At 42.8% G+C, this 26,322-nt stretch overlaps 1 protein-coding gene across 6 annotated transcripts; it reads right to left on the bottom strand.

Annotated features, from left to right (window-relative positions):
* Nucleotides 1-3,765: 3,765 nt before the first annotated feature.
* FBXO47 (F-box protein 47) lies at nt 3,766-24,590 on the bottom strand. 6 transcript variants are annotated; one of them, XM_033170675.1, is made up of 13 exons: nt 24,539-24,590; nt 22,976-23,044; nt 22,746-22,856; nt 19,133-19,340; nt 17,074-17,244; nt 14,125-14,201; nt 13,928-14,005; nt 12,981-13,089; nt 12,035-12,211; nt 9,150-9,296; nt 8,194-8,336; nt 4,725-4,884; nt 3,766-3,928 (listed from the first exon to the last, which is right to left on the bottom strand). In XM_033170675.1, the coding sequence occupies exons 3-13, from the start codon at nt 22,803-22,805 to the stop codon at nt 3,819-3,821; spliced, it is 1,440 nt and encodes a 479-aa protein (XP_033026566.1). In that variant the 5' UTR covers nt 22,806-22,856; nt 22,976-23,044; nt 24,539-24,590; the 3' UTR covers nt 3,766-3,818. The 6 variants fall into 6 exon arrangements, with proteins under 6 accessions (XP_033026566.1, XP_033026571.1, XP_033026569.1 ...); XM_033170680.1 differs by having other exon boundaries at nt 17,074-17,166; XM_033170678.1 differs by having other exon boundaries at nt 22,976-23,040; nt 24,539-24,558.
* Between the last annotated feature and the right edge of the window lie 1,732 nt (nt 24,591-26,322).

The following is a 26,322-nucleotide window of genomic DNA, read 5'->3' as shown; positions in this document are numbered from 1 at the left end:
TTTTTAAACTTATCCAGGGTTTGTAGAAAGTGGAAACAAAATAAAATAAAAAATTCCTTCCCGTAGCACCTTAGAGACCAACTAAGTTTGTTCTTGGTATGAGCTTTTGTGTGCATGCACACTTCTTCAGAAAAGTGGTATCCAACCTAAGTGCCATCCAACCTAAGCCGAATGTTGGAAGAATCAGGACAGGGGGGAAAGTACTTATTCACACCCACAAGACACAGTGATGGCAACCAACTTGGGTGCCAGAATTTAGTGGTGTCTGGATTTAGTAAGTTTTAGAACTGAATCACTGCTCGAATAGTTAAACACTTCATAGCTGGGCTCAGCTTTCCCATGTCCAAGCCAGCCCAATAATGGCCAAGCCATTAAGCAAACAAAGGGGGCAGGAAGATGGGCAGTTAGCAAAGCAAAGATTCTGTACCAGCAGGGAAAATGGGTGAAGCTCTTCTCTGAGCTCAGAGTTGGGTAGAGGAACAAAGCCCAGTAATAGAGTTTCAGGACTGCATTTTCCCTGGTGTGCTCAAGGGGGAAAGGTTTATCAGTCAGTAAACAGCAATGGAACAGAGAAGCAATCTAGGCAGCTGCCTAGAGCAAAATTAGGAGTTATGCATCCTGAACCTCTGGCTTACCTGGCAGCAAGTCAGTACGCAATGTCCAAGGGTGAGTCCACACAAGCAAAGTCCCGGAAATGCAGTCCAGGGTCAATCCGCATAGCCAAGCCTGAAGTCCAGCAGTCAGGATACAGTCCAGAGTCAAACACAAAGCATAGTCCCATAGAGTTGAAGGAGCATCCAAGTCAAGGTCTATCAACGTGGGCAGTTGAGCAAACAAAGCACCTTGGCTCTGCTTCCCTTATAAATGCTGATAGCAGCATCTGGGCTTGATGAAGCATATTGCCCTCACCTGTTCCAAGCCTACTCCAGCCAAGGAATCACACACCTTCTCCCAGAGCTAACGAGCCCCACCCGGCCAGCTGGGGAGCTGGGCTGTGAGCTCTTGCCTGCCTCAGCCTCCTAGAGAGCATGGGTAGGCAAACTAAGGCCCGGGGGCCAGATCCGGCCCAATCACCTTCTCAATCCAGCCCATGGACGGTCTGAGAATCAGTGTGGTTTTACATGAATAGAATGTGTTTAAATAAAAACTGCATCTCTGGGTTATTTGTGGGGCCTGCCTGGTGTTTTTACATGAGTAGAATGTGTGCTTTTATTTAAAATGCATCTCTAGGTTATTTGTGGGGCACAGGAATTCGTTCATTCCCCCCCCCCAAAATATAGTCCAGCCCCCCACAATGTCTGAGGGACAGTGAACTGGCCCCTGATGAAAAAGTTTGCTGACTCCTGTCCTAGAGTACCCCTCTCGCTTCTCCCTACACCTCAGAACCCGCTGTGTTCTTGGAAACAGGGGACCCTCTAGTTCTGGTGATGGGTCCTGCTGCTCTAGTTCCTGTGCATTGACCCCCATCCCCTCGCCATCCACCTTCACCCTGTGAGTACTTCCTTTCCCATCCGCTGCTTGCCCCAGTCCCAAACACACCCCTCGGGATCCTCTTCCTCCTCCCTGTCAGCCTGCCAATTTTATGATATTTTTGTTAGTGGGAGAGCAAGGCAAGCATGGCTGATGTCTGCTTGAACACAGGACTGCACCTATGGGATAAGCAAGACCCTCTTGGAGTATAAAGCTGGGAACCCCTCCATTGTAGGACCAGGTTGTATTATATATGTGTAAATAAACCACATATCATAAAGACACCACAGTCTCTCCTCATTTCCAAAGTAAACACAAACCCTGGAACTCCCTGGAATCTCACACTGCTGTGGAGATTGAGGGTGGGGTGCAATAACTTTCTTCTGTCAAAGAATGAGAACTGAAAGTGGGGTGTTACTGCACTCAGAGCTTGCTTCCCGGCTTCCCCTAAGTATCTAGTAGGCAACTGTGAGAAACAGGATGCTGGGTTAGAGGGTCATTTGGTATGACCCAGCAAACTCTTATATGTTTAGTTCTAAGTTAACAGTCAAGCATGCTTTTATCAAAAATGGACCTTCAAGAAACAAGTAAATTACATCAAACAAATGTCAGTTGAGCTAATAAATGCTTTTAAAAGTATAAGTGTGTGTCTAGTTCTGGGCACCACAATTTAAGAAGGATAATGACAAGCTGGAAAGTGTGCCGATGAGGGCAACAAATATGATAAAGGGGTCTGGAAACCAACGGTTGAGGGAGTTGGGTATGTTTAGTATGGATAAGAGGAGACTGAGAGAAGACATGCTAGCCATCTCCATGCATCTAAAGAGCTGTCACGTGGAAGATTTTCTATACCTTAAAATCTCTTGCAAAACCTTTATATTCTGTGAAAATCTAAATTCCAATTGACTTTTTATCTTCTTTGAATAGAAATAATGCACATAAAAACAAACCACCTTCAGTACATGCTCATCATTTCTTGTTCTTTAATGTAATGTCCAATAAATAGAAGCATAATTTAGATAAGAGATATACATATATATTCATACATTTTAAAAAAATGTTCTTAGAATATAGTTGGGCATTCAATATATTCTTTCAATTTCACTGAGAGTTAAAAAAAACTGACAGTAGTTTAAAGTCATAAGTATATTCTGGAATTTCTTTTGGAGTTTTCTTTAACTGAAAAAGTAATTTTTTTCCAGTTATATTAGAGAAGCAGCAAAAGTTTTTTTTAGAAAACCAGCAGAGTGGAAGATAAACGCTGCTGCTCACATCACCTTTTTGGCTCTCTCATCGCAATACATAAGCATAAAGGTGTAACGACGCTTAACCCAACATGGAAGCTTAACTTTTTAAATTTGTCCTAGTCCCACACCAAATTCAGAACAAATCCATAACAACTTCAGAGTGCATTTTAGCAAGTCCTTTTTGGGAGTCATTCATTCTGTAGTGATGTACATAAACACAAAAACAGCATGGCTTATTTCTGAATGAATAAATCAACCAAGGTAGCTTTAAAATAACTCCATTTGCATTACTGATTTTACTACAGATAATGGATGGGAGCAAAGGAGTATAAATGATCAATGTCTGCTTTGTTTCTTCAGTATGCAAAAAGTTAATCAGTCCAATCCATTAAATGCAGTCCACATTTAGGTACCATAGTACAAAGTGCACAAAAAATGTGTTTCACTGGGGCCAAAATAATGCACTTTGCAATGTGCTAACTTTCTATGTGGGGATCCTTCTGCTATTCCTCTGATTCTGGGAAAATGTCTATTTTAAACCTTCTTTCCGGTGAAATCACATACAGTTAACAGCTTTAAATTATCCACAGCAGAGTTCTCTGTTTTAAAGGTTAATAGCATAATAGGGACTGGATATAAAACTGATTGGGCCTCTTTAATTATGCTTCCTTCATTTTAATGAAATCCCAATGGGAAACCAGAACTAAAAGTTACTTCTCTCGGAGTGACTTAAAAATGAAAGAAGAAGCAGTTGCACTACCTGAAGTATTTAATGTGACTGTTTTGTACTCCTCTGCCCAGTTTTTCCAAAGCATAGCTGGCTTCTCCTTTCTGCAAACTGATATCCACCTCCTGCTAATGCAACTGGTTTTCCAACACAGCTAGTATAAATATGTATAATCAATATACAGATATATAGTTTGCATATAAATATATAAAAATTAAACAACACACTTCAGAAGCTGCAAAAAAATAAATAAATTCTTACAGCTATAATGCAGTTGCCCATGACCACTGAGGTGTGAATCTTAAGATATTGGCAACTACACGGGAAAGAAGAAAAATACTCATGGTGGTATCTTCTCCAAAATTCCGAGAATTTTACATGCTGTTGCTCATGGCCAGATAAAGGATTTCCTTATGGAAATTTGCCTGTGCATTTACCAGATGAAACAGATTAAGAAAGCTGCTGTCTTCCTCATCATGCTCCCCTAAGCGAAATAAACAAGAGGTAAAAGAAAGAAAGAAAGACATACTTTTATGGAAACAGATTTTGCAGAATCTGCTTAAAATGTGCAATTCTGTGGACTATTCTTAGTGGCTACCCTATCTGTGCTATATATTAGTGATTTGTGACAGCATTGATTGCATTGTTGTAAACATTTAATGGCAAGTGGCGAGCCAATAGCTCATGCTGCTGCATATTCATAGTGATTTGGTGGCAGATATTAAGTTTTAATTTATTTTTCACTTCTGTAGTGTGAAGCCATTTAGAGAATTACACATTTATAAGGAGACTCAACTCTGGATGCTCACAGAGCTTAATTTGAGCTAGGACTAGAAACTGGGTTGCTCCTTTTTTTAATGCAGGTTGAAAATTGCAGGAGTCCAACATATATATATATATATATATATATATATATATATATATATATATATATATATATGTATGTATGTTCAAGATGGGTGCACAGACGCGAAGGCCTTGCTTCGTAACCGCTTGACCGGTTGCCTTCAAATTTGGACACAACATTCCTTGGCCATATGGGAAGGTTCTTAGGTACCTAGATTGCAAAAATATCACACCTTTCCCAGGTAAATCCGTGAATTTGTGCAAAAAAACAGCGCCACCCAGTGGACGTCAAAGGAACACACGCTTTGCAACAACAGACTTCAGAAGAGGGTGGAGGGGGAGCAGAACTTGAGGTCGCCTCAGCCAATAGAGACAAGCAGTAATTAAAGAAATGAGCAGGTGACAACGGTTCTGCTACCTGTAGGATTTCTTACCCGATATCACTGACTGCAGTGCGTCCATGATAATGTGTGCAAAAGAATTCTCCACACCTTGCAGGAAGTTGTTCCTTTCACCCGAAGTACTGAAAACCTTGCAGACTTTCTGCATCATTTTAACAGCCCAATCCATGCAGTAGAGGTCCTTCTCACATACCTGACACAAGAATAGAAAATATTAATGACCATTTCATTGACGGTAGGGACAGCAGTTGTTGATCTTTGCTTCCTCCTTTTTCACTTCAAAACATCAGTGATGGGGAATCTATGGCCTGCAGGCTTAAAGATTGGCCCATCAGCCTGTTTTGCGAAACCATGTCCACCTTTCCTGTGCTTGACATCTTACTGTATATGACATCAGGCGCAGGAAAGTTCAAGCCATGGCTAAAAGGAAGGTGTGTGCTCTAAGTGTACTGCCAATTCTTCCTTTGCAGCCAAAGGTCACCACTTCCTGTAAATTTAATAATATTATACCCAGCATTGCTACAGTGCTTTCAAATGTTCAAAGTGATTTACATAATCTTTACAACAACCCTGTGAGGTAGACTGGTATGATTATCTACAGGTTGTTGAATAAACGGCCACCAAGTGAGGTCATGGCAGAAGTGAGACCTGAACCAAGAACTTCCCGATTCATAGCCCAGTTTTTTTTAGCCACTGTACCATGCTAGCTCTCAGCAGGGATTGGTTTGTTCACTCTTGCATGAAAAGCGGTATCTACCCTCTTCTCCTGTGCAACAATTAAAGGTACAGGAGTCTGTCATCCTCCCACCCCACTGCATTTGCTTGCTTGACAGAAAAAAGCAGGAAGATGCACTTGTTATCTGTACTAATTTGCCAGACATCACAGAATAGCTCTGACACATATTGTAATGCAGGCAAAATGTGTTAGATGCAGGGCATTTTGACACATTTTGTGTGTGTGTGTGTGTGTGTGTGTGTGTGTGTGTGTGTGGTATGTGTGTCTGGCGTGCAGATTCCAACTAGCCTAAATGGGAACCAGGCAAGTAAAAGAGTAAAATGTAGCCACAAAACCCAAACAAATTAACATATTTTTCCATGTATAAGACTAGGTTTCCACCCTTATAAATAATGTCAAAAATTAGGGGGCATCTTATACACAGATAGTGCCAAGGCCATTTTCTTAAATCGGAATCCCCCAAAATAGGGGGCATCTTATATATGGGGGCGTCTTATAGACGGGAAAATGCGGTATTTCTCCAAAGAGTGTTGTGCAGTACAAAACAAATGCTTTCCCTACTTCGAGCAAAATTGTGCAGTGGGCAATACACAAAGTGACATACTTGGATGCTGCCATAGAAACACCCTAAGGCAGGATAATTAGTCTGCAGTATTCACAGAGATAATATTAAATTGTCTCTTTCAAAACTTTACTGCAATTTTGTTAATTTTGGCAAGTAGCCTGAACACTGTAATAGAAAAGCTGGTGTGAAAGGGCCAAATTAAGATGACATTAAACGACACTAGTTTCTTCTTCTTCTAAATAACAGCCAAGAGAGAGAGAGAGAGAGAGAGAGAGAGAGAGAGAGAGAGAGAAATTAGGAACAATACTGTAGGTCATAAGGAAGAACTTATCCCACCTGGTGTGGTCTTGGTATCTTGGTAGAAATCTCTCCCTCCCTCCCTCCCTCTCTCTCACACACACAGGGCCGTCTTAAAGGGATCGGCTGCCGTGGCGCAACGATCCCTCGGCGCCCCCGGCGTGCCGCCTCTCCGCCCGCCTCGCTCCCACGCTCGCCGCCCCTCGGGAGTGGGGGTGGGCGAGCAGGGGATGAGGGGTGTGGCGCTGGAGCGGTGCGGGGCTTTGTGCGCCCTTCCCAGCGCTCCAGCTGGGGCTCCGGAGGGCAGCCGGCTTGCAGCTCACCCGCCACCACGCGAGAGCCCACCCACCCGTGGGGGCAGGGGCGGGTTGGGGAGGGGGCGCCCGGTATGCCGTCTGGCTTGCGGGGCGCCCCTGGGGGCCCCGGCGCCCTGGTGCGCCGCGCCACCCAACCCCTATGACGAGACGGTTCTGCACACACACACACACACACACACACAGCTATTAGGCCTGGGAGGCAGCTTCCTTTGATGACATTTCCTTCCCATGCCAAACAGCAATTTCAAGGAGGCAGGGCCGGTGCGTCCATTTAGGCAAACTAGGCAATTGCCTAGGGCACCAAAATGGAGGGGGCGCTGGCCAGGCTTTGGCAGGACGGGCTAGCAGCAGCTTCTCCGCTGTAGCGGAGAGGTGCTGCTTGCCCCCTACACCACCCCCCGGCTCCCGCTAAAGCAGGCTTTGGCGGGCTGCGGGTGGCGGGACGGGCAAGCAGCAGCTTCTCTGCTACAGTGGAGAAACTGCTGCTTGCCTCTCCACAACCCCCCACCTCCCACTAAAGCAGGCTTTGGCGGGGGGGACAGACGCCAGAAGGTGGTTCGCCTAGGGCGCCAGAAGCCCTAGCACCGGTCCTGGGAGGAGGAGTTTAATCAAGACTGTGGTGGAGTGGGAAGTGTTAGCTCCTTCTTGTTGAATGTTACAGTTTAAGGTTCATTACTGTTCCACAGAAATATCTCTTTAAAAGAAAGAAGGAAATGAACTGACCTACTTTTGCAGCTGTGGGGCAGTACAGCAGGTGATGTTAAGTTTGTATTGATTTAAGGCGTATCAGCAATCGGGTACAGTATATAAGGAGGTCTGCGTACCTCTCTCAGTACCCTGGGTGGTGGGTCACTGGATGGGTCATGTTTCTGTAATGTTCTTATAGCTAATGTAATTTCTGTTATTAAATCAACTCCTAGTTATGCTTTACAGTGTCCTCAGCCTTTTGTTGCGCAGTTGCTCAGCTTATATATGCCAACACTTCTTCCCACGTGCTATTGTGTCAATCATTTCTCCCTATCCCTGGCCATTCATAGCGGCCAACTCCTAGAGTCCAAGGTCCCTTTGCTCCCCCCTCCAAAAAGTATTGAGGGGGAAGCCCCCTCCAAAGTTGATGGGCATTGCCATTAAAACTGTGTGTGAGTGTGCATGGTGCGTCATCCGATTGGTTGTGTGGGGCAGGGCTTACCTGCTGCCCCCCCCATATTTTATTCAAGTTGGCACCCCTGCCACCCGTTATTTTAAAGTAAAAGTAGCCATTCAATGCAATGGTGCATTTAACACCATGATTAACAACTGCAGCTCAGTGGTAGAGCATATGTCTTGCATGCAGAAGTTCCCCCCACTCCAGGTTCAATCTCTGGCATCTTAAGGAAGGGCAGGGTAAAAAAAAGAAACAACAGCCTGGAACTCTGGAGAACTTCTGCCAGCCACTGTCAACAATACTGGGCTATGTGAATGGTCTGACTTGGTATAAGGCAGCTTGCTGTCATGTTTCTATGGACACTGAGTTTGGCTCTTTGATATGCCTTAATTTTGAAAAAGATACTAAAAGAGAAGGAAAGTTGCCTGTTTGTCGCTACTCACCAAAGCCAGGAAAACCACCAGCCTCGCCAGTTCGATAGCTCGACCGTTCACAGCTTTACTAGCCATAAAAGTGAAGCAGATATTGTTTCCACACAAGATAAGGAGCCGGGCACTGTTTTCCAGAAGCCAGTCACGGGGAACCACTGTTATAAAAATAAGATTTTTTTAAAGGTATTCGAAGTATTTTAAAAATACGTCTTCAACTTTTTTTTTTAAAAGAAAAATGCTCCCTTTGTTAGTTGTATTTCCTCAAGATACAATACAGCACCAATAAACTACATCTAACCAACAAATCAGATAATAAAAATATGATCTACAAAACCAACCAGCTTCTCAGCCAAGCAATAAAATGCCAAAAATTCCAAAAAATCTGGAACAACCTACTGTAGAGAGTAAATAGAATCCAGCACCTCTCTGTCTCCTTTTACTGTTAAAATAAGACACACTTCCCCAACCTGGTGTTCTCTAGATGCTTTCCTACATCTTCCAGACAGCAACTCCTACTTAATCTTAGTCCAGATCCCCATCTCCTCCTATGAATGGAGAAAACACATGATGGCCCCGCTGCATCTAGTTTGGCCCTCAGAGCCAATCTGCGTAATCAGGGAGTCATTCTGAATTGTGAGTAGCATCTATCTTGTCTGTGTGTGCACATTGCAAGATGGCTTTGTTATTGCTTCACCTTGTGCCCACATTGTAACTTTCCCAGTTTGTGGCCACAGCTTATTGCACCACTGCCAAGTAATTGGGAGCATATCAAACTATAGGTCTGGGCAGATACTGAAATGTCATGTTCAGTGAAATAATCCTGCCATCCAAGCAAAACACTCAGTCTAGACAAGAGTCAGTTCACAATTCATCACCAGCCCTGAGTCATGTGAACTGGCTCTGAATGTGGCTATGTCATAATATTCCGGGTTCCTAGGAGAGTGAGTAGAAGAAAGGCAGTACTGTACCTGCAAGTTCATCCAACAAACTGATGACATCATCTGCCGTCCACTCTTTTGCTTCTGTGTCATACAGTAGTTTAATGGCATCTGCCAACCCTTTCAAACTGGTTTCGTCTGCTGGACCGTCAGTCGTTTTCTGCCAAACTACATGCCCTGAATTATGTGAAGGACAACAGTAACTCAGTAGCGAGGTGACTGCACTGCACCCTACACACACACACACACACACCAACATTGTGGGGTTAGGACTGTGGCAAAATTACCACAACTCGCTTAAAAGTTAAGTAGTATTATAACTAATATTTTAATCCCCCCCCAAAATGGATTGGAAATATAGAAGAGAAATGTTGAATTAGGGTGCAGTATAAGGGTTACGCAGGTGGTGCTGTGGTTGGTGGTTCGAATCCCCGTGACGGGGTGAGCTCCCGTTGTTTGGTCCGAGCTCCTGCCAACCTAGAAGTTCAAAAGCACGTCAAAGTGCAAGTAGATAAATAGGTACCACTCCAGCGGGAAGGTAAACGGTGTTTCCGTGCACTGCTCTGGTTTTGCCAGAAGCGGCTTAGTCATGCTGGCCACATGATCCGGAAAAACTGTCTGCAGACAAACGGCGGCTCCCTCAGCCAGTAAAGCAATATGAGCGCCGCAACCCCTGAGTCGTTCGCTTCTGAACTTAAGGGGTCCTTTCCCTTTACCTATGTGGGTTACTAAAATGAAAGTGACTGGAAAAGGTTTTTCTTCAAAATCAGTGTTAATGTATTAAAGTGCTCCAGTCCTATTTTGTTCAAGCAGCATTTTGCTAATATTTTAAGATTAAAAGATATATAGCCAGATAGGCTCCATGTTGCTAATCAGAAGATTAATGGAAAAATTAATGAGGATATGAAATGCCTACCAGGAAGGTTATATTGAGTGTGTGCTGAGTTGCAATAGAGTCACCTGACTGTCTACATAACTGTCTACATCAGAACTGTGCCTCCTTAAAAGATGGAAGTGTCGTGTTAAGGGCATTTAAACCTGTGTTTAATGCTACTCTTCTGAACTTCTCAAAAAAGAGCTAGACTTTCTTCAGAAGAAAAGGCAAAAGTACTGGGAAAACATGGGAGGACTACAAGTGGATGATGCCATGTGAACCCCCCCCCCATAAAATGTGAGTGAACGAGTCACACTAAATGCCTACCAATGCTTTGGTGTCAGGTACAATTGACAGCACTTGCTTTTTTCACGCGAGGTGACTTTGTGAAGTTTCCTACAAAACTGAAATGAGGGAGCAGTAGTCTATGGGCATGGGGAAGCACTGCTGTAAACTAGACATGGTATTTTTTGGGGGGGAAAGAAACATAGCTGTGTAAGAAGACACAGATGGGAAATAATATGGTGGAGGGGTGAAATCACAGAAAAAACGAATCTTTCCTCACACTAAACTGTGAAAATCTGTCAAGCACTTTCTTTACTAGCTGAGGCAGGCCAAGTCTGGGGACAATGTGTAAGATGCTGCCTTCCTTGCAAATGCCAAGGTTCATCAATCAAATTGTGCCTTCCTCTTCTCCTAAGGAGAGGGCATAAAGCAATTACAATGCCTGTCTACTGCAGCATAAAAGGTTAGAAGCTGGTTTCACACCTAACAAGGACAGTCTCTTCAACAAGAATTATGTAAATTAGAATACTTTCATGATGCTTTCCCTAATACACTGAGGACTTCTTGCAACTGCTATAAAATTTTAGAGTGCGCGTGCACACAAACACACACACACACTCCACAGAAAACCAATCCTTCTCCCTCCAAAATTTAGGAAATATTCCCTGGAAAAAATTATACATTATTTTAGCACACAGAACAATCCCCAAAAAAGACATCTTGGCTCTCCTAATGACTCTAAATATTTCCTCTGCAGAAAACTTTCCCAATAATTCTTTCTTTTCTAAATGCTTCAAATTCTGGCTTAAGGGCATATTTTGTGCATGAATAGGGTGGTCCTGTGACCTGGATTCAAGAACTTAAGTAGGCCTATTTACCATCTCAAAAGAATGGCCAGACTGCCCAGGTAATGCAATCAGTAAAAAAACATTATCAGGTATCCTGGCAGACAGGAGAGAAGCTACACACTCAAATTTCTGTGGTAGACCTGCCTCTTTCCGTGATGTATGCATGATGCTTTTAGGGTGGTCTTTGGCTAAGGGGTTGTTGGGCAATGTCTAATGTCTTAAAAGGGGCTTGCACATCTTTTTTCTGGGTCTCTCACTGCCTTGCTTTCCCTGAATCCTGCCTCCATCCATTCTTCTGTGACCCATCATGGACAAGGGGACATGGGTGTCGCAAGGGGGGGGGGCAGTCCACCCCAGGTTCCAGGGGAGGGGGGGTGACACTTGGGCCAGCCCCGCCCTGCTGGCGGGCCCCGAGCAAGCCGCAGAGCGAAGCCACTCCGCCCTGTGGCCTGTCCGGGGTAAGCCCGCCGGTGCTGCTATGGGGCTGCCCTGCACGATCAATGGCTCGTGGGGCTGCCCCATCAGTGCTGCTTTAAAGCAGCACGGACGGGGAAGCCCCAGGAGCCGGTGCTCGCTCGGCGGGTCGCAGCTGGAGCAGGAGCGCCGGCGGGATGGACTGCGCATGCCCGGGTTTCCGGGCATGTGCAGGCTGTCACGAGACATGCGTCAGGACGCTCCACCCCCAGGGGGTGCCTCCGCGCGGCAACGCCGCCCCGGGCGCCCAAGAGGCTTCCTACGCCTCTGCAAGGGGAATCAAAGTCCCTTGGGGAGTTGGACAGCAAAAGCCAACCCCAATTCTTTCTGCAACAAAACATTTGGAATTGCATAGGCAGAATTCACAGGTAGCCTACCCATATATTTCTACCTATGTTATAGATTCTATGCCTTATTACTTAAAAACAGCTTACCATCCAAGTTAGAGGCAGGCCCAAACAGTATATATAGTAGCCGGGCTTGATTTACCATAGGCCATGGCTTTAGAATACGTGTCAGCCAAAATGCCGAATCACTCCGATGAATCCAATGGTTTAAAAGAACACTGCGGCAAAAGATCCTTATCCTCAGCTCCAGTTTTCGGGCACTTCCTAAGACATTAAATCAACATGTAGGAATCAGCCTTGGTACAGAATAGCCCCCGGTTTTACATTGCTGCAAATAATAGCAGGAAGTGAGTTCTACAGACTCAGGCTGCGAGAACATTACTGGCTTAAAACACAGCTAGGACACAGAATCATAGAATTGTAGAGTTGGAAGGGATTGCAAGGGTCATCCAGTCCACCCCCCTGCAATGCAATCTCAGTTTCGATTGAAGCTGGCTTGGGGAAAATGCAGGGAAAGGCAGCATTTTGTAAGAAGCAACAGGGCTAATGCAGGATAGGTAATGGTTTGTGACTAATGTTGTGTATGTACACTGCTTCCTAAAACGGTGGGGGAGGGAGGCCACACTGGGTGCAAAATTGTTATGTATTAAGTTCTCACCCTAGGCCACTAGGGGTGTGTGTATATAGTTCATTCTGCTGCAGTTTTCACTCAGGTCCGCACATGCAAATGAGGGATTGAAAAGTGACGTTCAAGGATTGGGTAACTACAGAAAGTTGTTACTGTTGCTTTGTAGCTGAGTTCTATATAAGCAGGCTGCTGAGCCCTTCAGCTCACTTCTGTTCCAGCCTGAGAATAAACAAGAGCTGCTTGGAAATCACTGTGTCGTCTGCTGTGTCCACCCACTACTTAACAAAAATAAATGGGAGTGTGTACACAGTCTCAGAGTCAAGGATCTTGCCCTTGCCTCGATGCCTTCTGAATTCAGAACAAGAGGGTTGTAGGACACCATTCTCCCTCACACGGTGTATTTACCAGGTTTGCTGCCGACAACTGCCTGCACTCTCCGGGGTAAATTGCTCAACTCACAGAGGAAGTTATAAACCCGATGACATTCTAATTCATCCCAACCTGCTGTTAAAGTCTGAAAACATTACAGGGAAAAACAAAAACAAATGTAGACACATACACAAGACCACCAAATCACTTTGCAAGATCTGACATCTCTTAGCTATGTATATATTTTCTGTGTACAGTATTCTAACACAACTCAATACTGAGCTCTAGTTGCCTGACTCTACTGTCCTTGGGAGGGAGGCAATGAAATTAATGCAAACAACCAGGGGAAAGTAGCAGAAGTGGAGGGCTGACAGGAGAGACAGATACTAATCCTCCAAAGATGAACAGCTGCATCAAATACCTGGGAGGCAGTGAAAGAGTTATAGCTCTGCCTTTACCAACAACAGGAAGAGAATGAAACCTCAAACAGTAAAAGTATAAAGCCATAGAGCGAACTCATTGTTGCAGAGAGAATATCACACATTCAAAAGGGAGTTGAGGCTCCTACAAGAAATTTGAGAGCTGGGAACAAGGTAAGGGGTCCATATATCCACACAGTAATACAGGTTGGAAAATTAAGATTCCCAGGACAGATGGAGGCATATTTTTTGTCCATTCCAGAACCTCAGTCATAAATTCAGGTCAGAAGGATTCCCTCAGAAGGATTTTGTAGCGACACTCATTTAAAGCAAATTTTACAGTGTGCACCAATGACTTCTTGAAAAATGAAGTATCGGGTATTTTCCCCATGGGAGCATCTTCAGTGATCTCTAACAATCCAGTTCTCTCTGCTAACTCATTATATTTTTATCTGTGATGACCAAAAATAGGAACTACAGGTGAAAACCAAGTCCCCAAAACTTTGTTTGTTTTCAAAGCAACCATGGAACCCAAATGTTTTTCTCCCTTAAAGTATCCTTTACCTGTAAAAATACTCCGTAACACTGTAGTCCTAAACAATGAAATGGATCTGAGCAGCCACTAAATTTAAAACAGGAAATCTATAAAGATAAAAGAGGGGTGGAACCTTCAATTTACTAGGCATTTTAGGCGGCATAAGGCAATTTGCATGTGCACATGTACAAAGGTGTTTTTTTTAAAAAAAAGCTGTTATGCTTACTTCTGAAAGTATCTTGTGTATGTACCTCAATCTCTCCTTTGTAGGCAGCAGTAAGGTACACCTTTTTAACAACAGGCCTGCAAAGAGAGAAAAAAAAGCACACAGGAATATTTTGAAATATAATATTCTGAATTGTACTGTATTGCCAAACCCTGCACGCCTGTGCTGTTAGGAGCCAGAAGCCCATTTATTTAATGAACTACATAATAGGCTACACACTGTTAATAGACAGCTAGTTAGGATAGTCAGGTAACAATGACTTTCCTTCTTCTGTCTCCAGGAAATCATTTCCTGAACTACCATTCCTACTCTAAGCTTCCTTGCTTTTCTGCTGTCACTATACTTCCTTCTTTCTAATCCTCCTACTCACTCAATTTTTTTCTAATCCTACTACTCACTCAGAACTGTGCCCTTCTTCCTGCTTGTCTTTTTCAAGTAGCACTTAAAGCCCTCTGAGCAGGACAGCACTGACTGCTCCATACAGCCTCTCTGGCACACAACAGATATTACACAAATGTTTAATATTAGCATTGCTAGTTGTAATTGATTTAGTTTCATTTACTTAAATGACTGTTTGGACTTAAAGCCACATCAGCTGGATAAAATGAAAGTGCTCCAGATTAATTGGTTTATGGATCAGTCTGTAAAGCTGAAATCCTTTGAGGCCTCTGCCAACTTTGGCTCCTTGTGTTTGTTGAGACTTATACATCAAAGCACCTCAGAAATGGTTGTTGTTTTTAAGAGGTCATGTAAATAGCATTTCAAGCCTTGCAAGAAAGGTTGTGTCAACTGTAAAGTGACAGTTACTAAAAAAAATATTTATATTAAAAAGAAATACAATAGAATCTGAAAGTACATTGGGAGAAACTCTGCTACCCTAGACCATCATGGGAAGAAGAGCTTTTGACTTTCTTCCAAGCCATGTTAGAGGATATCTTATTCTGAATTATTATGGCATAGCACACAAGCAACAACAGAGTTGTTTTTTGATGTAGAATTTGGAACAGCTTGTTTGTAGTAGGGGAAAATATTTCTCAGCCAGTGGAAACTTATGGTTTAAATTTTTATTTTAAAAAAAACTAGGTCAACAGTGTATTGTTCAGGAAAACTGGTAGCGAATTCTGAGTGGGAATGCTGGAAATATATTTGGGGGACAGGCAAAGAAGGCTGAGGGATGAAACTGTAAAAGAGCTTTTTTGCTCATTCAGCTGCTGAAACAGAGAACTAGTGCCATGTAAGGGCTAAGGACTTGGAACATACTGTAGTCCTTTGTCCTGTGTTCATATCCCTGCTTAGCTATAAAACTCACTTGGTGACCATTTTGCTGTTCCAGAAGGAGCAACACATTTTGATCATTTTGTATTACTGTTTCCCCTGGCCACCAGCCACGCAGCCTGGGGCTGATGGGAGTTGGAGTCCAACAACATCTGGTGGGCCCAGATAATTGTAACTTTTTGTGTACAGATTTTTCCATTACAAGTTCTGGTTGCCTTATCTGAAAAAGGGTATTGTAGAGCTGCAAAGGTTTCAGAAAACAGCAACCAAAACAACATTTAGGGCTTTTTAGTTAGTTAGTTTTTTTAAAGGCAAGTAAGAGAGGACATGATAAAGGTGTATAATATTATGCATATTGTGGAGAAAGTAGCTAGAAACTCTTCTCTCTCTAACATAATACTGGAACCCAGGGCCATTCAGTGAAGTTGAATGTTGGAAGATTCTGGGCAGACAAAAGAAAGTACACCACACATTGTGAAGTATGGAAATTGCTCCCACAAGTTATAGTGGTCGTCACCAATTTGGAGGGCTTTAAGAGATGATTATACAAATTCATGGTGTATGAGGCTATGTTCTACCTCTACTGGGACTCACAAACAAGGGAGAGTGCCATTATATTCATGCCCTGCTTATGGGCTTCCCATATAGGCATCTGGTCAGGCACAGCTAGAACAGATTGCAGAACTAGATGGGCCTTGGGCTTGATCCAGCAAGGCTCTTCTTGTGTTCTTTTGCAAAAGCCATCTTTCAAAAGTGGGCAATTTGGGTTGCTGTGACCACCACAAACTTGCTGAACTACATGGGCATTATTCAATTCCTAACTTTGTACATGGAACTGATTTGTTTTTTTTTGCAGGATGCAGCAAGAGTACCGGTATGTTACAACTAATGATGTAGAGGCTATCTTGGCTCTGAGTCCTGGAACACCTGCTCCTAGCCTTGCAGGCCTTTTCCCAACTAGACTGGGAGAGTGGGGACCTGACTGACTCCAGCTACAAAAGCTGAGGCTGCAGAAAAGATTCTTGGGCTGAGGTGTTGTTGGGGGGTGCTGCTGTTGCAGGTGGGCAGGGGGAGGTTGTTGCTTTCACTGGGAATTATTTTTTTTTGTATCTCTATTTTAGATCTCATGATTAATGTGGAAATTGTTCAATTTGATGTTTTATTTATTGTTTATGACTACTTTTGTTATGTTCTAATTATCTATTTTTTCATGTTGTGAGCCACCTTGAGCTTGGCTTGAAGTATGGAAAGGTGGCATACAAATAAAATTATGTATGTATGCATGTATTGTATGTAGTAGAAAGTATTAAAAAGAACTACTTTTTCCCTTTTCTTTCTTTCTTTCTTTCTTTCTTTTTTTTTTTTGGTCTTTCATTGTAAATCAAAGAAATTTCCAACAAAAGTCTTTGAGACTTGAGATTTATGCTCATCTGTTGAGAAACTAACCCTTGTTCACTATATGACTGGATCTGGATTAATTGCCACAGAGAAATTACCCCCCTATCCTGCTCAATAATATTTCCCTGTTATTTTAAAAGGATTCAATTTGTATCAATTTGAATTCTTATTTTCCAGTTAACCAGGATCTTGAATCCCGGTTTCTTTTTATTTGATTGAAATCTATTTTTGTGTCCCTGGAATAAAAAAAAAAACAGTTTTTGTCGTTGTTGTCACCTAAGGATTTGTAGTGTTCTAGCATGGAGGATCCTTTCCTACAGCCAGATAGCTCAGGATTATGAAAGTCCTGCCGCAAAAGCCTTCGGTTTCCTGTAGGAGTTGAGATGTAATTAATAAGGCGGCTGCCGATAGTCTTTGATACCATGCTTAGCATGCTGATATCCTTCACTGAATAAAGGGAGGAAAGGGAAAAGAAAAAACACATACAACCATGAACCCTTATTCTCTAGAAAAACATTGTTGATTATAAGTCAATAATTCACTATATCTAAGACAAAGAGCGGCCTGAGGATTCAATCTGGCCCCCAGTGACTTAGTATCAGACTTTCAGACCTCAGCTAATTTTTCCCATCACAAGATACAGGCAAATAACTCTTTTGCCCTTTCCTCTCACCCATATGCAGTAGCCTTCCCTGAGGGGGGTGACATTGCCGCGGACGGTGGCCCCCCGGGACGCTCCCTGCTGCTGGTGCACCCCCTGGGATGTGCGCCAACACCTCCCCGGGACATGCGCTGCCAACATACCCCTGTGGGCAGCTAGCCCCGCCCCCATGGGCCGCTCCAGGTGCCACAGCAGCTAGCTCCGCCTCTGCCCATATGAGGTTCAAGAGAAACTTTTTCCAGAATCCTTGTTATGATCTTCAGGATGCTGACTATTCCAAAACCGAAGTAAACATTGTTGCTCTTACAAATTAGTTGACAAGCTGAACAAGAGCAATCTCCACTGCAACATTTTGTTGCAGGCTCCAGCTGTCTTCTAATTCCAATTTCTTAGTCTGAAAGATGATGTCTCATAAACAGGAACTTAGCTTTTCCGCAATGTTACTGATTATGTTTCGGCAGCTTTATTACAATGCCTTCCATCCCATTGTCCTCTCTGCCCCTTAATTGTTGGAGCCTTTCTCCCTTTAATTAGTTAAATCTGATTCTTGTCCATATTCATCCATCCACCAAACAGGTATTTTGGGGAGGCAAGTAATTGTTTCTGACCTTGCACAACCCTGAGTACTTTTCAGCTCCATGGAAGCCCCTTCTGCGCACTGCATAAGATACCAGTATATACCGTATGTATAGCAGGCAGGGGTGGAGACATTTTTCATCCCAAGGGCCACATTCTTTTGTGGGCAAGCTACTGGGGGCCATATACCAGGGGAGGCCAGGACCAGATGCAAGAGTGGGCAGAGCAATGGGCACACCTCTTACCTTTGTACAGCAGGTTACATTCCGGCCATGCAAAAGTCGGAGGTTTCTATACCCACATATACCTCCCCATTCTCTTTCCAGGCAAGCAAGAGGCATTGCCACAGTTAAAGTCACATTCCAGCTAGGCAAAAGGAGTCAAAGGAGGTGTGGGAAAGAGTTCCTAGGGCTGAACCAAGAAACCTGAAGGACCACATTTGGTCCCAAGGCCTGAGGTTCCCCTGATGTATAGACTAGGAGTCTACAGTATAGACTAGGAGTTAATTTTTTAAAAAACAAAAACAAACAACCAATGTAGGCACTCTATATTGAGAGGAAAAACCACATACAGTGGTACCTTGGTTTACGAACTTAATCCGTTCCGGAAGTCCGTTCTTAAACCAAAGCGTTCTTAAACCAAGGCGTGCTTTCCCATAGCAGCGTAGGACTCAATTTACAAATGGAACACACTCAACAGGAAGCGGAACATGTTCTGCTTCCAAGGCAAAGTTCACGAACCAAAACACCTACTTCTGGGTTTGCCGTGTTCTTAATCCAAGTTGTTAATAAACGAAGCTGTTCTTAAACCAAGGTACCACTGTATATGTACCAAAAGCATGAACAGCAGCATAGGGGCAATGAGTCCCGAACCAAAACAAGTCAAAGAAGTATACCACAGGACCACTGGTACAAAATACTCTGCATCTCAATAAACAATAACAGATTGCCACTGTCAATTACAAATGAGCAGCCTCGCCTGATAAACCAAACGTAGTAGCTTGCCACATATGAACTGGCAGCTAATGTGGTATGCTACATTTGGCAAGTGAGGTAAGAGCTTTTGTAGCAGATACATCACAAAGCCTCAAATTCTCACCTGGCAGATATTCTAAAACCATCTGAAAGATTTCTAAGGGGAGTGCTTTGAAATTCCCAAGGGTTGACAGAGATGGAGAATCTGCATCCAGGGTGCTGCTAAACTTGCTGGAACGGCGGTAGCTTCGTCGATATTTCTGGTTTGGAATCAAGGTATAGCTGGTTCTTGCAGGATAGGTCATCCTTCTTCCTCGGTTCATAAATCTAGCCTGAAAAGCGGGAGGGAAATCCACAGTATAGAGATAAGGAAAATTAAATCCACAGGAAAAATGAAAGGAACAATGAGTTCGAGGACTATAAAATGGCATGATTGGTATATATTACACAAACAGGGTAAATGTTGAATTTTATAAGTATAATATACAACACATCAATCATCCTTCCAAATCTTTGAGTCGTTTTCTAACATCTACTGCTGCCATACATAAATGTGACGCCTCTGAAGTACTGGCAGTTCTTTGTTTTATAACCAGAAGCTTTTCATTGAATTTACATTTATTTCCTCTAATCTGGAGAATCACAAGAGCAGCAATTAGCAATAAGCTCACTTCTGCACTCACAGGCGTGGAGTGGGACATGTCAAGTGATCCAAAGACTTTTACATTACCATTTTATTTTGCTTTCAGTTTCAGTTTCCTAAAAGTAGTATAAGAGAAGATCCCAGATCTCAGTTTTTAATTTTTTATCTCATCCCGTTACAGGGGATTGAAATTTCAAAAAAATGACAATTTTGGCCTTGATGGACTACACAAAAACCTTAAAAGCTCAGCCCAGAATTGAGATGTTTCAAAACTATAAATACATATCTCTTCAGAACTTCATGGGCTTTAATATGATATGGCACATGCTGGACTTTCTTTAAATTTTAAAGTTACATAATTTAAAATTTTAAAAAGTGATCTAAAAAGTTAATATGATTAAACATTTCCATGAGCTTCCTGCAAAATTTCATCTTGGGATCTCAATGGAATCACTTTAAAATATATCTATTTTTTACATACATGCTGGCCTTATTGGGTTCTATTTAGGATAAATGGATCTTCCTGGAGTAAAATATAACAGAATAAACAAGACTTCAAACCAATGACCAATGTGGGTTTACTATCATTATACTCTAGGCCTCTAGAGTCAAGACAGGAGCCTAGAAAAATGTTCTGCACATCAAATCAATCATAGAATCATAGAGTTGGAAGAGACCACATGGGCCATCCAGTCCAACCCCCTGCCAAGCAGGAAACACCATCAAAGCATTCCTGACAGATGGCTGTCAAGCCTCTGCTTAAAGACCTCCAAAGAAGGAGACTCCACCACACTCCTTGGTAGCAAATTCCACTGCCGAACAGCTCTCACTGTCAGGAAGTTCTTCCTAATGTTTAGGTGGAATCTTCTTTCTTGTAGTTTGAATCCATTGCTCCGTGTCCGCTTCTCTGGAGCAGCAGAAAACAACCTTTCACCCTCCTCTATATGACATCCTTTTATATATTTGAACATGGCTATCATATCACCCCTTAACCTTCTCTTCTCCAGGCTAAACATACCCAGCTCCCTAAGCCGTTCCCCATAAGGCATTGTTTCCAGGCCTTTGACCATTTTGGTTGCCCTCTTCTGGACATGTTCCAGCTTGTCAGTATCCTTCTTGAACTGTGGTGCCCAGAACTGGACACCAGTTCTGATGATGCTGTTTGTGCATATATCTGATTTATTCATAGGGGGAAAACCCCCATAAATGTTCAATATTTCTGACTCCTTTTCTGGCTCTAAGTGGCTTGTAAATTCTCACAGCTTGAGAACCCATATTTGTTCCAGTAACAGTGCACAGATAATTTCTGAGTCCTTGCATTTTTCGTTTTGCTCTTCTTCTTTTTTTTGCAAAATATGCCTCAACAGAAGTACAATATTTGACAGCAGCTTCAATTTTTTGGCAGATTTTTTCTCAAGGTATTTTCTTTTTTTCTTTTCTTTTCTTTTTTACAAACAGGGTATCTTGGATTCAAATGATCCAGTTTCCCTTCAAATAAAGGCTGAAACCTCCAAAGGTAGTCAGGGAGTGGCATCTCAGTAAGAATACCCAAACTTGACAAAAGCCACAGCCTACAATGGGAAAAATGTTTAGCAAATATACATATTCCAGAAGGAATGTGGGTGGCTGTAGTCTAAACCACTGAGCCTCTTGGGCATGCCAATCAGAAGGTTGGTGGTTTGAATCCCCGTGATGGGGTGAGCTCCCGTTGCTTTGTCCTAGCTCTTGCCATCATAGCAGTTCGAAAGCACGCCAGTGCTAGTAAATAAATAGGTTTCTGTGTGCTCTGACACTCATCACGCTCCTCCGTGCGCCAGTAGCGTTTTAGTCATGCTGGCCACATGACCCGGAAAGCTGTCTGTGGATAAATGCCAGCTCCCTCGGCCTGAAGTGAGATGAGTGCCGCAACCCCATAGTCGCCTTTGACTAGACTTAACCATCCAGGGGTCCTTTACCTTTACATATTCCAGAAAGGCACTCGATTTGCATGATTTATTTACTGTGTTAAAACAGAAACCCCATTTATGAAAATTTACTCCCATTGAACTTAGTATGAATTAACATGTGCCATCCTAAAAACACTTAATAAGAAATATTGACCTGAGTAAACTTGCATGGAATTTGGCAGGTAGGCTGTATAAAGGAACTTCAAAATTAGGAATACTCACAGCCTTGGGAATAACTGGAGAAAATCCAAAGTTCATTTTTGGATTAGAAGATACCGTACATACCACCACCTAGCTCCAACAACAACATATTTGCCCAAGTAATAAAATGTTGTTTTTTAAAGATTGCTATGCTGCTTCCTAGTTATACACTCTCAAAGAAGGTTACAACCAATTAAATATAGCATGCAAAATATAAATTCAACATAAAACTACTCATCTTTAAAACACACAACAAAGCAACTAGAAAAGAACAATCAATACTCATTGATTTTGGAGTGAACACTCCTTTAAATAGCTCTTCGCCCCAGCCCAGCTTCCTGGATGAGAGGTGAGGTGTCCAGGACAGCTTTACTGACCAGGGATTTCAGAGGTATGGTGTCACTACTAAGAAGACCCTGCCGTGTTCACTGCTAACCATACCTCATTAGGGATGGTATACTCAACAGAGTCTCCGCTAATTACTTTGATGACAGAGGAAGGTAGAAAATTAGGAGAGAAGGTGCCCCTTCGTATTACCCTGACCAAGACTGTTTAAGGCTTTAAAAGTCAACAACAGTACTTTGAATTGTGCCAGCACACATACGAAGATTGGTCTCTGATGCCATTTCTTGACAGTAACCTGGGTGCTACATTTTAGATCAGTTAAAATTTCTGGACTGTCATCAAATGCGAGCCACATAAAATGCATTACAGAAATAAAATTTTGAAGTTATTATATAATTTAGAAGGTATGATGGATGGTGACACAAGCATTATAATATGGGGAAGAGAACAGTTGATGCACCAAACCTAACAAGAAAAAGGCACCCTGGACTGAAACTGTCAAGCTATAATGCTGGATCCATGAACATTGAAGTGCTGTAAGAACAGGTTGCCCACCCACACTCAAATTGACAGGTTCGCCTACCATCAACTGGTTCACCTACCGTCAACAGCTCAGTCTTAGCTGGACAGAACTTCTTTTTATTGGCCTTCATCCAGCTCATTATTAACTCCAGGCAACTTGTTCAGGGATTCCAGCACCACCTTGCCAAGAACTGAAGAAAACATAACAGATTATCACCAGCATATTGCTGGCAATGAACTCCAAATCCTCAAATTGCATTTCCCAACACCTTCATGTACATGTTGAATAAGGTGGAAGAAAATACGAAACCTTGCAGCAACACAAGGGTCATCTCCCATAGGGCCGAGCAACTGTCTCCAGTCACCTTGTGGAATCTACCTGGCAGATAAGAGTAGAATCATGGTCAAATTTAGACAAGTAATTCAGAAAGATATAATAGATTATACTGAAAACTGCCGATACCGCAGTCCAGAACAATAAACATGGAGACAATGGTAAAGATTCTATTCTAGACTGTAAATACACGTGAGAAGCAAGTTATAATATTTCATTTTTGTAAATGTTAAAGATCTGTCACTCTGTTTATTTTTTTTTAATTGCCGCCTTCCTGTTCTCAACACATTCTAGTTTTAAGTCTGTATCCAACAGTAGAGCCCTTGGCCCACATTAAATACTACCAGAACCTGTGGCAATTCTTCGTTTTGACACAACCCCGCGATAATGTTTGCCCTCTCTGAAGTGAGGTGCGCACACACACACCTCAGCCCTCTCTAGCATCCCATGAAACCCTTGCTACAGAACCTGTCAGATCACGAAGACAGATTTACGACACCTGAAAATACCAATGTACATACCAATGTTCAATGAGTCTCAGTTTAGTGCTGTGTTGTGCACAGAGCAGCAATTTGAACCAGCATCTCTCATGTTCAAATCCCACCCTCTTGGCCCTCACAGGTGGATAAAATGAGATGAGGATATACCAAATTCAGTTACAATAAGATACAAAAAGAGAGAAAGAGAGGTAAACCTGCTTTAGCTATTTTAACCCTATTTTAGCTGCCTCTCACCCAGTGCGGCTAAAGTTACAAACCTTCAGTTTTGTGTGAGGCAAAGTGTACAGACATGCCACAGTAGTGGGGGAGGGGACACCTAGGCCTACTGCCTCAGTTTAAAATTGCAGCAATCTATTTTGGGCTATTTTTAAAAAAAGAATTAGTATTTCACTTTGCAGAGTATTAATGATGGTATTACGGGAGTTTAGGTTTTCTCTGCATATGTCGTTCATCTGAGGGAAAAAAGGAAGGGTACCCTGTTAAAATACGGCATCTGCCTGCCTGTCAGAATTGTCAGAGTAATAAAACGCTTGTATTCAGAATTAATGAAGTGTTATGAGGAATAACAGCAGCTGTGTTGGTTCCACAGAGCAATAAACAGAGTGAGCGAGAGGCTGCTTTTTATAATTAATGCATTTCTGAGCTTCTTCTTTTTCTTGATTTTGAAAATTCCACCTCATAGAAATAAAAAAAAAAAAAATTAGAAGTGCACCACTAGCGAATTTGAAATACCCTAATTTCCCCTAATACACACACAGTATATATATAGTTGTGGGATGAAATATCTTTCCATCCACCAAAGCATCCATTTTCCAGGCATATTTTAATCATACTCATTTAAGTGCGATTTAGCATTCATCGATGTTTTACTTCTCGTCATTCTGAGAATGCTCTGTACATAACTTTTTGTTTTTTTGTTTATTTCCCACCCCACCACTTCCCCCCAAGATGTGCCTACATACGAAAAAGGCGGTTCTGTCAAAAGATAACACTACTGTGTGCGCCTGCGTTTATAAAAGCATAGCAGGCACTCATTTACCACAGGAATGTACTTTTTCTCTCAGTAACAGAGCCGAATTAATTAAGCCCCTTTATATCATATTTCAAACTTCCCGCTTCCCGCCACATACGGGAAATCAGAGATCTCCCGCCTACCTGTCTGACCACGCCCCTAACCATAAACACTTTGTCTTGCAGCATTTTATGTGATGTTATTTAAACACACACCTTCCCCGCCGCCGCCTCCCAAGCCATGGGTGAATTTGGCGCGCTCCTTTGTAAACAAGCCGCTGGGAGGAACACCTGTGTCACTTCCCTATAGGAGATAATTCACGAGGAGCGGGTTCGACTCTGCAAAAGGGCGCCAAAAGCGACGCCCTCTCCTTCCCTTGAGATATCTGAGACTGGGAAGTAGTGACAGGAGTTTAAAGTCCTGCCTTAGCGACACTTTCCCGTTTCAGGTTCTCTCAGCCTCCTCGCCTCTCTCACATAGGAGGCAAGAAGGGATGAATCCCCGCATATAAAGGCGCGGGAGTCTGGGAGAAAGGGCTTCTCCAGACCAGAGGGCTGCGTTTCCTGACAGGGGTCGAGAATCCCGTTTTTCCTTTGTTTTCTATTAAAAAACATGCGCGCGCGCACACACAGTGCTTTTTTCTGGGAGTACATGGGTATGCATACCCCTAAACATTTTGTGAATCTTTGTACTTTTGTCCATTTACTGTATTTATTTTTCCCAATTTGAACTATAAAAGAAAGAAAAAAGTACTGCATATATGTGTGTGTGTGTGTGCACAAGCGCATATATATGCATATAATGCGCATGTGTGTGTGTGCAATATATGTATATATATGCAATATATATATATATATATATATATATATATATATATATATACATACATACACACACACATACATGAGCATGAGGGGCAAAGGGAGCAGGGCAGGATGTTGAAAGCCCCTCATGCTATTACGTGTATAGGGTCTCTTCCAGCAGGAGCAGCAGCAAAAAGTCCTCTGCATTTCTATGGCTTGCTGGCTGGCTGTGCACGGGTGACAACTTGAATAAAATATCAGGGCTGGTGAGCCCCACACCATATAATCACATGTCACGGTGCATGCACACTATTTGAATGGCATTGCCCAATTAATGGGGGGGGGGGGGCTGCTGGTCCCTTCAAATAGTTTTTTTTTTTTTTTTTAGCAGGGGTGAAGGGACCTCAGCCCCTAGGAGTTAGCTCCTATGGGCTGTAGTGTCTCTCTCTTTCTGTGGATTGGGATTGCACCGACTTGCCACACCATTTGTCTTTTGGGGCTGTTTGCCAACGGTCCAAAAAGAGTCTGTGTAAATAGCTTGTACACACTGTATTGTGCAAGATTCACATACGCGTATAACGTCCCTCATCTGGAGGCACCCTCAAGTGACTTTCTAGGAATCATGAAGAAGAAGAAGAAGAAGAAGAAGAAGAAGAAGAAGAAGAAGAAGAAGAAGAAGAGGGGGGGAGTTTGGATTTGATATCCTGCTTTATCACTCCTAGGGGATGGGCAGAGGATGTGATCATGGGCCCCCTTCCCTGCATTCGCTAAATATATGAAAAGGGCTTGTGTCTTTTTGCTACATTTGCAAATGCCCATTCCCGCTTCACACCACTGACCCCAAACTTCTTAGCAAATCATAGCAATTGCCAAAGTAAAAGCTGCTAACTTTGACCAAAAAACCTGTCTAAAACAGGAGAGGTTCGCCTCTCTCCTGAGACTACGGTAGCAAACCTCTTGCAAATCTCTTTAGAGATGAAATTCCACAATTTCCACTTCATGAGAGAG

This window comes from Lacerta agilis, chromosome 14, assembly GCF_009819535.1.
Source record: "Lacerta agilis isolate rLacAgi1 chromosome 14, rLacAgi1.pri, whole genome shotgun sequence".
In the NCBI taxonomy this organism is placed as follows: Eukaryota; Metazoa; Chordata; class Lepidosauria; order Squamata; family Lacertidae; genus Lacerta; species Lacerta agilis.
Note: the sequence above shows the minus strand (reverse complement) of the source record. Positions and strands in the feature narration are given on the sequence as shown.